Here is a 14,896-nt window from a genome sequence, read left to right on the forward strand (position 1 = left end):
CTATAAATGTGCTTTATCTTACTAAATGTGATATAAACCACTATTTATACGTTCCTTCAATTATCACATACCGGAATATTAAAATTTAATCTAAAATAGATTCTATTAACTCGTAATATGGATCTGATATTTCCGCAATAACCGCACTAATGGATATCGATATTAATACGATTGTAATTACGGATATTGTATTCAAATATAGTATTACATATTTTTATCTTTAGAAGTTTCCACTCGTGCTGATAATTAATACATTTATCAAATACATTTATCTTATTATTTCAAAAACCGAGGAGAAATTTTGTTTGAAACGTATTAAATGTCCTGCGAGGTAACAAATATCTGTGCAAAATAAAAAATTGCAAATTAAATTTACGTAATCGTCGAGATGAAACAGCAATATTAATTTTGCAACTGTCAAACATTCGCTAGAAGCAAAGGAATTTTGCGTTTCGTGAATTTTCCATCTCCCTGTTCGTGTAACTGCATAATTAACGACTGATTTCTAACGACATCATTAAAAAGTGACAGCGGGAATTCAACGCTTGCCGACAACGCTCGCTTAATAAGTTCGGTGTTGGCAGGTTTCGCTTCTTTCGTAGCGTTGTCGTCATTCTTTCTCCCTTTTTTTTTCTCGACTTCATCTTACAAGTTGTCACAAGTCATAGGATTTAAAAGGGCTGTTCGAGGGCTTAACTTCGCCGCTTAACGGATACGGAGTGAGGAGAGTGAAGTTGCGCGCGAGGGGAAGTACTCGAGTTTAAAACAGCGACTCCACGGGTCGGAGAAAAGCTTGAAATTATGAATACGCCGAGATTCGGGAATTTGCCGTTACGCTTTATAAACGGCACGTTGTTATTGTATTTAACAATGTAGAATCGCAAGGAAGTATTTCATTGTTAGTAGCCCAATTAAATTTATTACAATGGAATTTTTTGTGGTAACAGAAGTATGTTAAAATAATTATACCCTGAGGAAAGTTAAAATAATCTATGTTTGAGAGATCTGTTAAGATTTTTTCTAGAAGTATGGCACGTTAATTATCTCGAGTTTGATTGCACGCTAATTAAATGATACTATATAAATATCTCTATAATAATATTAGTAATTGTAAAATTGCAATGAATCTAATGCACATATGTAATTACTAATATATATTCATTTAAATTATTTATAGTTTCTTGATTGGATGTATGTATAATTAAAGTCGATATTGAATACTTTATATTCTGTAATTAACATTTTGTGATATAATGGAATATCCATATAATTTTGTTAAAAGCATTTAAAAAGAAATATTAAACTTTTTAAGAGATTAAGACCCGGTTGCACCAACGTCGCATAACGTTTAACCTTAGTTTAACTCACTCTTCGTCTTTTTCTAAGGGGACAGTTAGAAAGAGACGAAGAGTGAGTTGCTAAGGTTAAATATTATGCGACGTTGCAATCGGGCCTAAGAGTCTTATATTTCACAGTAAAGCTTAATTTTTAAGTTTGTATTAGAGGTAATGATTGCTACATTGTAATTATTACGTATTGTTTACTGTAAAATTCTCTCTTCCCACATGAACTCTTTTACTGAAGTATCTAATACAATAATTTCTAATGCTTTATATTGTCTGTTATCTATATCTTTTTGGATAATTTCAATGAAAGAAAATTTCGTGATAAACATAAGAATCTTTGAAGACAATATTGTGCTTACAATTAGGATTTGAGAATGAACTGTGTATGCGTAAAAATTTTGACGTTCCTTCCTTTCGGCGAAGCTGCTCATATGAGCGAGAAAGTAAAGTGCTTATGACATGAGAAAACAATACGATTATTACATTTATTAACTAACTAAATAGCTATATCGTTGTAAATAAGTCGACGCTGCAATCAAAATATTTTTCAAGTCGGATAATTTAATTCTTTTTCATCGAAATAGAATATGGATCACGTATCATTTCACAGATGTTTCACGTTTCATATTTTTCGATAAAATCGTTTTCATAATAAAAATCTAATAATATGCAAAGAAACATGTTGTTTGTTTTTACGTAAAAATACAACCCCACATCCTACAGTTTCTTATCAATTTTTCTCTGAGAAAATAAATGTTTTCTTTTTTTATATAATGAGAGATAACTGATTTAAAAATTTCATTAATATTCATCCGCAACTTTTGTCGAATCGGCTCAGGATAGAATGAGTGAGCACGTGGAGTCTGCAAACGCATAATTGCAGATAAACCGATGGACGTGTTCGTGCAACTTCGCGCTATAAGGTTTTAACGGCACGAAGAAGCGCTTGGCTTGCTTCTAGCCGGGCAGGAGCGAGCAAAAGGGACAGGCATGCCTAAAGTGCATGGGAAAACGAACAGCGATCCTGAGGGAAGTTTGAGGTGGCCAGCACTCGAGGGAATGGATTATGGGTCAAGATAGGGCGGAAGGGAAGATTGCTGGTAGAGGCACACAGCGGCGGGCGGAGCCAAGTGATTGTGTAAATCAAGAAGGCACTTAGAGCGCCTGAAATTCTGTTCTATGGTGCTTTTGGTTCAATCAGCCGCCAAGGATTACGCAAATATTCTTGACGGTCCCTCGAACAGTCATTTTCAAAAGTAAATTCTTACATAATCAGATTTTTCTCATGTTATAGAAAAAGAACAAAGGTGAATTATATATATACTGGGAATATTATATTTATTTGCCACTTATTCTTTTATCATAAATTTGGATTGTTTGATAATGATAGATTTAAAACTGACTTTTTATTAAAAATAATTGAAATTTACGTTACTATTTAAACCCGGTCAACGAGAAAACGATAATTGCACTTGACATGGAAATACATTCAAACACGAAATATTCAGACAATATGCAAATATCCAAAATTTTACATAAAATCCACTTCTAAAAAGGGCACGTATCGATACTCGAATCTATCGAAATATTGTTGTCGCTTTTCCGCGATGCCGATTGGTTCTCTTGTTGCGCTTACTTCATGAGCGGCTGTCACGGCATGTTTTGACAGTTGTGTGGTTAATAGTATAATAATAACAGTGAAATATTAAAGTTAAATAGCGCGCGCGTGGCGCGCATCTGCGATGTCTGGTATTAATATAAAAAAAAAATCCTCTTCTAAAAAGGGCACGTATCGATACTCGAATCTATCGAAATAAATTGTTGTCGCTTTTCCGCGATGCCGATTGGTTCTCTCGTTGCGCTTACTTCATGAGCGGCTGACACGGTATGTTTTGACAGTTGTCTGGTTAATAGTGTAATAATAACAGTGAAATATTAAAGTTAAATAGCGCGCGCGTAGCGCGCACCTGCGATGTCTAGTATAAAAAAAAATAACGTCCAATAAAACTGGAAAAAAAAAGAAAAAAGGTAATTTCCAAGATTATTATAGATGTACGTTACATTTATTGTCGCCCTTTATCTTTTGCTTTTATAAAAGAATCCTTCCGCAAATCTTTTTTACCTGTCCTTTTTTTTTGTTCCCAGCGGACGAACGGGCGTTTCTATTGGCAACCGAGTCATGTACAAACAGTTTCTTCGCGATATTCCATCGCTTTTTGCGCGGCACACAAACACAATTGCACGCGCGAAGTTTCCCATGGGGACCCCTTCGGCTTTTTCCATTTGTTCATATCAGATAAGTCTCGCTCGCGATAACTTTGTTTCTCGCAAAATTTCGTCCGGTGCGAGAGCGCGCGCGCGCGTGCAACTTCCGGTTCTCTTTTTCGCTCGTTCGCTATCGCTTCCGTCCGATTCTCCCTCGACCGCCACTTGTCTCTCATCCCTTCGTCGAGAGTCTGGCTGGCTTTCATGGGGGAAGTAACTCGAGCCGTGTGATCGGATAACGCTTAAACACTCGTCCACTTGGCGAATGTTTCCCGAAACGTAGCACGCGCGACACTTCCCGTCACTCACGACTCGAGTCTACGATCTAGATTTTAGACTATTGCTGTAGAACGTAAACAATATCAATTAACCCGCTACATTCATCGCGGTGTCAAAATCGTTCTCACGGACTCGAATCTCGATCTTGAAAAATGTAGCGCAATTCCTCGACGGCCATACTCGTAAGAAAACGGGAACGATGAGAAAAATCTATGTGGAATATGCGTTTCTTTTGCGCAGATAAGACGGAAATCGAATCTGTCGTCCGCACGCGCGCCCATACGCGGCACGTATACCTGGCACGAATGATCTTTCATATATGCTCGATTTGAAGAATCTATTCGCGTGCTCGATTAAACGATTGTGCTCGTTCGAGGGGCTCAGAGGATGAAAGCGCCATTAGGAAGGACAATAAGCGAATCATATAGAACGGCACAAACGAGAAGAAGAATGCCAATGTCTGGAAGACTATGAGGAATTGAAAGAAAAAAAATAGTGGAAAAATTAAATTGAGAGCTTGCGATTTTATTCGAGAACTCAAGACAACAATCAGTTTTGAGTTTCTGGCAATTTAAGCTGCAAGTTAAAATTTTATTAAAGTAAAATCATTAAACTTTCGGCGTTCCAGACTGAAGCTCTCATTGAAACCTTCGATATTCATTTATTTATTGAATCTTTACAATGTTAAGGTTGAGGTATTCCCGTAATGTAAACTTCTCGGTTTGCAAATTCGATCTGTATCGCTTAATGAAACACCATGTATGTGCATGTGTATGATTGTGTAGATGTGTGTGCGTATCGTACATTCCTGACATTGTGTTCCGTGTAAGCTGCGCTTAGTGCACGCGAGTATAGACACGCACGCATGCCGGGGTTTCACGCCTGCGTCACACGACGATTGTCTTCGCTCTATAATACAAGTCACCTGTTTAAGGATGTATGGGTGACATCTCAAAGCATTACCAAAAATCTAAAAATTTCATAGATTGTTCTATTATTACGTCTAAGTATCTGTGTAAAATTTCAGCACAATTCTCTTACTGGTTTAAAAGTTATTGTAATTAAGGATGTATTGGAGGTATTTCAAATATATTCAGAAAGTGCTGTAAATTGTTTCTAAATTAAATTAAAAATACTATGTAAAATTTTGAAGTTATTTAAGAGTTATTTAAGTTTAAAGTTGATAAAATTAACATTATCCCTTATAGAGAATCGACATTTTTGCTATAAATATAAATAAAATATAAATAAACCATTAAGATATTTCTTAAACTTTTTTTATGTGTAAAACATACATCATTGATATTGTATTTTAAGTTTCAAAATTGTTTGCAACAAAACAATTTTTTAAATTGTTTAAACAATACTAATTATTTAAATAACAAAAAATCATACTCAAACTGTTAACGATAATCCCTTCTAACATATAAAAAATTTTGAGTTGTTTGACGTACATGCAAAGTCTTCTTTTATTGAAAGTTTAACTTTTAGCAAGGACTGTACGACCCATACATCCTTAACATTATGTGCTTTGCCGTGAATACGTTATATATTATAATATTACAAAGGTAAATTTTTATCATTGATACACTCGTACCGTCCACGTAACGTAGATTTTAAGATTTAAGAGCATTCCATTTTACAGGTGAAAATTATGCAGGCAACAACTAGAATCAATCATGCGATTTTAAGTCGCGAATTTACACACGTCACTGGAGGACGTGATCGTGTTGAACTCGAAATTAATATTTCTGGCGTTTAATCGCGAGAATTGCTCGAATAAAGTGGGAATTTCGAAAGTCATTATTGGAAAATTAATACTCATCAGTCTGTATTACCGTTTCTGTAAATGAAGCCAAATGCGATACGCTTGATTAAATGGTACGCGAAATGCGATATAAAATGAGAAAGCAGAGATTAATTTGCGCATTTTTTAACCAATGCGATCTGACAGTAACAATAGTTCTGACAGTCGCTTCGAATCGCAGGAAAAATAATGACGCTGCTGCATTCTGCTCGCTTTGTTCTACTATTCTTTCCTCTTACATCTCTATTATATTATCATAGCACTGATTACTAAAAGACCACTGTACAATTCAACACGACGAAAATCTTGGGCTCCACTAAGCAAAAAAAAAACTAAACGCAAAATTTTATTTTGATTCAATGCAAACTTCACGCCGCAATATACCGTGAGTAACGAGTATCGCAGTGACTTCGATAAATGAAGAAGCCTCGTAATCCCACCTACTGTTTGATCTCGTCTCAGATTCTGCCAAGTCGCTGGCAAAGCCGAGTCCTGGACCAGTTCGCACGTCTTCCGTCCGTAAATACCTATCCTGCCGCAGGCGCATCCCTGCAACATCCTGCAGGGACGCCTCCCGTCTGCTTGCACGGATCTCGACTTCGTACACTCTCGCTCTTGTCAGGCACCATGCCGGAGAGTTGCTCGGGCTAAGCAATTTGTTAATGGCGATAATTTAGCAAAGCGGATTAAAGTAGCGCCGCTCCGACGCAGCATTAATCAATGTTAAGTCTCATCCGCAAACCGACGACGCGAGCTTATGCCAAACGATCGACTGATGTTATAACTTAATAGACATGACTGCACTTGAGAAATCGGCGAAAAACGCAGAAAGATCAATTGTGTCTCTCATATCTTTAATTTCTTTAACATTTTTATACGCAATAAGAAAAAGAATAAAAAAATCCTTTGATGGTTTTTAAATGGCTAACAGAAATAATAACAAAAATTAAATTTTTAGTGAAATATTTATGAAGTGATATATTTACATATAATTCATAAGTTAAGAAATTATTTGGATAAATTGTTAAAAAATTAAAAAAAAAACATTTTTTAATTTATTCAAAGGAAAATATTAAAGCTAATAATTATGCATTTATAGATATACATAATGTATATGCTAATTTTTAAATAGAATTTATACATGTAATATTTTATAAGTATATAATATTATTATTATGTATTTTATTATGCACTTTTTATATAATTTTATACTGCAAATTTATATGTCAAAATGTATACAAGATTCTTGTTTTGCTTATTATTTATTTTTTACTTTAAAATTTTTTACTAAGTACTATTTTTTTAAATATACAAATTTTATTTATTCGCGATTCTGGTTTTTAATTCAAGATTACGTATTTAGTAAACATTTTGAAAAAAAAGATCATTTTATCTATGTTATATCTTTTTTATTCTACGTTATAATGGACCGTCGACGCTGAATGAAAAACGTGAAAGCCAATGTAACCGCGTTGTGAATATAGGTGTAACCGCCAATTACTGCGCCGAAATTAATATATAATTTTGCTTTGACGTGCTTTGTATATAACTTTCAGAATATGGTAGCCAGAACAATGCTAATTATCGCTCTGCACTGCAAGAAATATTAATCAACGTATCCTCCAGTTAGGATATAACGAGCGCACGGCGTGCAAAAACCTTCATTTTTATTCATTATGATATATACGATGAAAATATGCGTATACATTTATTTTGATAAATATCAAACGAGATACCTGTCCGTTCTTTATCATTTTTCTTTATCGAAATATTTATCGTCCTGTACGATCTACGTAATTAACGTAATATCTACATTCATGTGTCTATAATCGTGATACAATATTTTTATATTCTCTCCTACAATAATAAAAGTTTCCTATTTATACAGAATATAGAAGACAAGATCTCATAATTCTCCATCGTATTACTTGCATTTATCCTGTTGTTGCATACGTTGATTCATCTTTGAAAAAGCTTTCGCACGCGCGCGCGCGTCGCTTTGTTATAACTTGAAATATTTTAACTTTTCGATGCAACTTTGAAAGACAGAGATTCTTGTGTTGGAGTTAAAGTGATATGATTTCAAAGAACTCAACGTGAGAGACGGTTCTGAGAGACATGACCTATCTCTATATTTGCTTTTTTAGCGGCGTCCTAAAGCGTATAAAAATGCTCGAGGTGCGGATAAAGCGTTTTGTGAACTGTTCAATATAGCCATCGATTTTGCGCGAACGTCTAGAAATACAGCAGCGCATAAAGCTTTTTAAAGAATTTAAAGAGAAGAATACGAGATATATACGAGTATTTGATATTTTCGCTATGAGATTTTCGCCGGTGACATCAGCGAGCGGATGGCGGATTTTGGGCGTAAATTTCGAGGGCGATGCATCGCCCTCGCAAAAACGGAGAATGGCACGAAACGGTCGAAGGGGATGAGAGGCGTTTTAGTGGCTGTCGCCTACAAATACCGCGATCTTCTCGGCGAAATCTGCATCTCGAAGGGCTGTGACAGCCCACCCCTGCACGCGCTACCACTTTCGCCTCCTCCTTATTCCGTCTCTTTCATCGCCATTCTTTGACTCTGTCATTTCTCTTAGCGCTTCGTATCATCGTATTTTTCTTTCGTCGCACTTTTTTGAGCGCAGCTCCGTGTCTCTCTTTTTTTCCCCCTCGCAGTATATATCCAGAGATATTTCAGTGCACCTGCGCGCATCCCCTTCTGATACGCGGAGAATGTGGAATAAATAAAGCAGCATCTAGTGGAAAAACGATAAATCCCGAGAGGCGCGCCAGCAATTTGTTGAATGGCGAGAGAAAGAAGGTAAAAGAAAGAGAGAAAGGGCCCAGTGAAAAACGGGTTCGAGTAGGAGGAAGGGCAACGTGAGAAAAGCGAAAGGCGGGTCAAGAGTACCCGAGACGGGCACGTTCGAAATCTTGGCGTGTAATTTACGAGAGCAGGCATTACGTAATCTGAGCGATAAATAATGTTATCATAGCACTCTGACCCGCGATTTATCACGGCAATCGAGATCTTTTGTTTGTTCACTCGAGGTTTACTTAGTCTGAGCTTTATCTACGTTTCGATATGAAGAGAATTCAAGATCCCATTATATTGTGTGTCTCGTAAATTTATTATGTCACGTGGAATTATTTGCATCTATATTGTACTCCAATTCCTGGATGCTCTACAAGATATATGCGTTTAATTGACAAATGCATGGCATGAAAGCAACGTCATGTTAGCACAATGCAATCACGGTTTAACATAGAGATATCGCTGTGAGTCATCTTTATATGTGCAATTTGTATTTTTTTAAATACAAATTTAACAATTTTACAAGAGACCCACCAAAAGCAATAATGTAATAAAATGTAACAAATACCGAAATTAATACATATTATTTCTTTGAATATTTATAGGACTAAATGTGTGTTTGCTTGTATTTTAATATAAATGCAATATATTAAATATATTGCTCTTATATAGTGCTTCGTAATTACGTAACGCAATGCGGTTCTTAGACTAAGCATACATCGTGTGCCCCGGCTTCTTCCTAAGCTGAGGATTAAAACTTGCGAAAGTTTAATCGAGTCACGTGTATATTCACTTTTATCCGAAGCAGCCGGGGTTATCTTTGAAAATTAAATGTAAACGTTTAGTTTCTATAATATCCGCTGAGTAACCTGAGATAGCTTCCTCGTGTTAAAAGTTTATTTAAACAAACTGCGAAGAAAATAATAAGCTTAAGTCAACAGACTAGCGTATAATTGAAAAAACTTTAATTTATAAACTAACTTTGATCTAATGGAAAAGTAGAACATTTAATTGAAAAATAGAATTAATACTTAAGTATATAGTGTGTACAATAAAATGTAATCCATAATAAAACAATTAGATCGACATGGCAAACGATTCATGTTTTTAAACTTATAGAGATTATAGAAGAACGTATGTTAATAAAAAGTATTGCTTTTAATTTTTACTAATTTATAATAACTCTTTATTATTTAAAAATAAAGTCTTTATTTTCCATTCTGTCATTTTTCATTCTTTTTTAAAGAAAAGTTATACGGTCGTTCTATGTGATATACAAAATTTTACGGGATATTCGCCCAATTTTATGAAATCCCCTATATATTCCGTATTTCAAATTTACGACGTGAAAATGAGCGTAGCGACCCCTAAACAGATGCATTACTCGCTCCCTCGCGACACATTCTATTTTTACGGACGTCAAATGCGATTAACAAATCGCGGTCACGATTTACAGCTTGTGTAATAAATCGCAAATAATTACGCGAGATTTCGGATCGCCGGGGAAATATCTGCCATTTATTAATATTGATGCGAATATGACGCTCGCGCTCACACGAAAATGAGACCGTGCGGTATTCAAAAAATGCAACGTGTCTCTAATTAGGCCATTCTTGCAAAATTAATCACTCTAATTAATATCGCTTGATGCACCGCAAATTAATGTCCTACATTCACCAAAGCTGATCTGCAATTTTATTAATTCACTTGACGAGCATTTATTCGATCTGTTATTTTCGTACTTTGCGACTTATTGCGATGTATCATATTACGATGGAATAATGTCGTTAAACTCTTTCTATGAAACTATTTTACAGATATTAATTTATTGGGAACGTATTGTATTGTACAGAATTCACTTTTGTAATATTTGAATTCTAGGCATAATATTGATTGAAATAGTTAATCTTCTTTAACATTCATATTTCTATATCTGATTTATAATCTTTTTTAGAAAAGAGATAAAATTATATATGTATATTAATTAAATTATATTATATTTATTCCTTCTAATAATAATAATTTTTTTTTAAAATTATATCTATCTTTCATTTTTATTATTTAAATAAAATAATTGTTGCCTATTTTTTAGAATATAAAATTGTATTTTTTGAGAAATGCGTTGCGCATTTTATTCAGATGTGTTAAAATGAGATATAGGCGTATTCGCTACGATATAGTGTAATAACCTCGCGAAAGTGGCTTCTTTCCACCGCTTTCCCACGACAACGATACACTTAAACGGAATTCCGCGAGCATAATCGAAGCTACGAGGATAACAGCAAAATAACCGTGCGCCATTTACGAGCATACTTCTGCTAAGAAATAATCCGAAGTCCGCTCGTAAAGGGGCTATTACCGCCCTCGCTTGTCGCATGCTTGTCGGACATTACGTCGACTATTACTACTTCAGTCATTTATGGCTATCACTTATGGATATAAGTGGTCCCGTCGTAGCAGCTTAACCGCCGCTACTTTTCCTCACTTGCTTATGAATGTTTCACCGAGTTTTCCTGCGTGGAAAATACGGGGTGTTCAATAGGCACGTTTGGTATACACGATATTTTACCTGGAAAACTAGAACTAATTTGTGTTCATAAAAATACTGAGGCATAAATAGCTCAATAAGTAAAAAAGGAAGTTTTGACAAATAGCGCACTATGCTTGAGGAATTTTATAGATAAAATCTTATTTCGGAATTAATTTAAGTAGGTGAATTTTTCCTTCATTAAAATATCTTTGACTTGATTTGAGGTATAAAAGAGATATAAAAGTTAAATATTAAAAGTATAAAATCTAAAATATGTTAAAATATATATTTAAAAATAATAAAAATTACATTAATTATATAAATTTAAGCAGAATTAATATTATTTTAATTTTAACCGAAAAAAGATCACTTTATTCCAAACGTGCCTATTATCAAGTATGTCAATCGACAGAATTTTATACCCATTAAGTATATATCGATCAATATATGTCTAATATAGAATAAATAAATATTAAAATTTGATTGGATAGAATCTCAGACTTAATAATAATTCTTGTAATGTATAAAATTCACAAAATTATTATTAGGCATAAGAATGAACGCTCAATAACCGAAAATGTCAAAGTTTACTTGCATATATGTTTCCTTAACGTCGCTTAGATTAAGTACTCTTACTTATTTGATGCGTGAATTATTTTATACAAAAATTTAATAAATTTTTATATAAAGAATTTTAGAAAAACGTGTCACTTTTTAATGTGTTTGATACTTTGGAATTAATAACATGATAGTGAAATTGTAAAAGTAATCACAATATCCTACAAATAGCGAATTGCAATAAAGTGTTGTAACAAAAGAAACATTATAAAATTTACTTACAATACAGAATAGTTTGGAATGACTGCTATTTATTTTGTTCAATTCTTTATTCATAGCGTCAATCGATGTCCATCGATCCTGCAACACAAAAGCAACATTAGTCATTAAAATGTTGTACTGTATATAAACATATATTTTACAATGTATAAATCTCATCATATTAAAATAAAATATAATTGAGAATCTGTGGACACATTTGAAAGTCCATTAACGCCAGTAAAATTTACACTTTCTGCGAAAATAGAAAACGGAAGATACCTGGAAATGGAAAATCGAACTAAGTGCAGAGATTATCATAATTGAGAGCTCATAAATTTAAAATTAAATAATGTGGCTGTGAAATTGTAGTAGATGTAATATCCTGAAAGTGGCGTTTTATAATGGCCAACAAATGGCGCGTTTCACTTTTAAAATTCTGACATGTGAAATCATGTCAGGATTTAAACGACGATTTGTTACGGAGGATAACTGATACGAGAGAAGTTACGGCAACACGATAATACATCTTTCAACGTATGTACGAGCTGTCGGTGCTTGAATTTACGAAAAGAATGCTAATGTCTCCCACGGCGCTCGTTCTTATAGCGATCACTTCGCGAAAATATGTGGCGCATGTACGAGTATTTCGGCGGGCAGGTGTAAACAGAAATGTACTTAAAATATTTGTCACCAAACCCGATACATTTCATAAATAATTAAAAAGTTCAAGATAAAAAAATTTAAGAGAGATATATGTTCGCTTACTGGATGTTTTTCTTAGTTTAGCAAATTTTTCGTTTTGTTTGAAAATTTATACGGAAGTTTTAATGGCAAACATTCTACTAATTAAAATAATTACAATAATAAATAATTAACATATTTTTAAATCTAAAGAAAATACATATATTACGTAGATAAATCGATTTCTATCATTCTTCGACGAATTTTTCATTTGATTTGGATACTGGTATATTTCAATTTTTGCAAACTTAAACAGAAGAGATGTATATAAAACTTAAACGGGAAAGAAATATTTATATATATTATATCACGAGTAAAATTTTTTGTTTGATCTAAACTTGTTGATATTTTAATTCTCTCATTATAGAACCCATTATAAACAATTCGAAAACTTTCAAAATAAGATATGAGGAAATATTTACGCTCGCAAGTATACAGAGTTCTGTCTTAGTTTGACAATTTTTTTTATTTGGCTTGAAAACTTATAATGACGTTTCGACCCCGAATAGTCGTGTCTTCCTCGCCATCCCTTCCGTACGTCACTGGTTTGCAAGGCAGTTTTCCCAGACAGGTATAAGTTCGTTTTAGCAGGCCGTGCACGTGTGCGCGGTCGTGTGCACTTCTCGTGACACGCCAACCACGTACAACGGACCGCTGCGATGGTGCCGCGCGGCGTTGCAGGCTAAACGAATAACTTATGCGTTCTGAATAAGAGAGACCGGCGCCGTCTGGCTCGATGCCCTACGTCACTACTTTCGCGAAACGTGCGTCTGTACATAGGCTGTCTCCAAAAACAGCTCCTGTCTTGCTTAAAACATACGTAGAAAATTGATTAAAGGATTATAAAAGAAGCATAGCGCATTGTATCCTGAACAGAAACATTCTAATTCTTTTTAGCTTAATAGTTAAATTTTAAGACGCTTCCATAAAGCGTCAGAGTGAGAATTGAAGCAAAAATCCTACGGATATTTTCTCGATGTACAATTTGTTGAGTGTACCTGAGGTCGCGATTGTTCGAAGCTGCGTGAAAAATGCGCGGAAACGCAAACGCTGGTATCACGGCGGATTTCACGGAAATATTGGCAAGAGTAAATCAAACCACTTTGGGAGCGATAAATTTCTAGCAACAAGCAAATACGAACTGTCTGAACAAAGTTGCGCGTTACTATTTCGTCCCAATATTATTCGACGCTGCGCTGCAAAGTCGCCGTCGCCGGGCCGATGATAACGACAGCTCTCGCGCAACTGGAGAAACCGCAATTAGCGAATTAACGGGGTGCAATTATCACAGAGGATTCTATTAATTCCTCTCTATAGAATTTCTGGTGGTAGAATTTAATGCACATTAGCAATAATTAAACGTGACTAAACTCTAAATATTTTTGTTAAATGCGATGTCGGCAAATCTTATTATTTGATTTTATTTGCGCAGCTCATAACTTTTCATTTATAAATTATAAATTATCAAAGTTGTAACTTTAAATAGATATATGTATCAATTTAAAAAAAAATATATATATAATATCGTTTAAATTAATAAGAAAAAAAATAATAAAATCATTAATAGATAAATTGTTGCTAAATCGGATGTGAGCAGTGTTCTCATTTTTAACAAAATACTTGGTACAAACGAATGGTGTTAATTAATAGCATTAATTAACTAATAATATTAATTTTCTTATTTTCGTTAAAAAAGTAATCGTTTTATACGAAGAATCAGATATATGATGCGATGACAGGTGTCTCTATCTTGCATCTATTTTGCGTTAGTCATTATTTATATAGTCACCGGTTTACAACGATAATTCAGCCAAAACGAGGCAATCATAATAGATCAGACAGCGATGTAACATTTATGCCGCTAAGGCCACTTATCCGTTCTAATGAGTAGTTAATCGAATCGGCCAATCCAATAGGTAGTGGCTTCGGCCCAGGTGGCGGCCGAAGCTGCACGTCCGGTGGTCCATGCTAGTATTAGCCGATCCGTTCATCTGACGTCACATCGATCATCCGAGCCCTTCGACCGGGATGGGGTCCTTGCATGTATACACGTCCGCCGGCTAAACACGTACATTTGTAGCTACGGGCGATACGCGTCGCTCAGTATAATACATGTGACAGCTTCTTTGTTGGCTATTGTCAAACTGATTCGACTGCAACTGAATCGACAGCGGGCCTTCTGTCGCAATTTCGTAGATGAGCAATGCCGGAGCTATTGACCGATTGCAACTCCGCCGTTTCGCGGATTCCAAAATGGACTCGCTGAACGATATAAATGTCTATCAAACCGCTGA

The 14,896-nt window shown here is 34.8% G+C and overlaps 1 protein-coding gene across 1 annotated transcript in view; it reads right to left on the reverse strand.

The window, feature by feature from the left end:
- LOC139776376 (uncharacterized) overlaps positions 1-14,896 on the reverse strand; it is a 205,741-nt gene that overhangs the window by 41,957 nt on the left and 148,888 nt on the right. The window contains exon 3 of the mRNA XM_071712957.1: positions 11,883-11,960. Within this exon, the coding sequence (XP_071569058.1) occupies positions 11,883-11,960 (78 nt within the window). The remainder of the gene's footprint in view (positions 1-11,882; positions 11,961-14,896) is intronic.

Source organism: Temnothorax nylanderi, unplaced genomic scaffold, assembly GCF_030848795.1.
Source record: "Temnothorax nylanderi isolate EJ_2023f unplaced genomic scaffold, tnyl_v1.0 TNYL_tig0118_pilon, whole genome shotgun sequence".
NCBI classification, from domain to species: domain Eukaryota; kingdom Metazoa; phylum Arthropoda; class Insecta; order Hymenoptera; family Formicidae; genus Temnothorax; species Temnothorax nylanderi.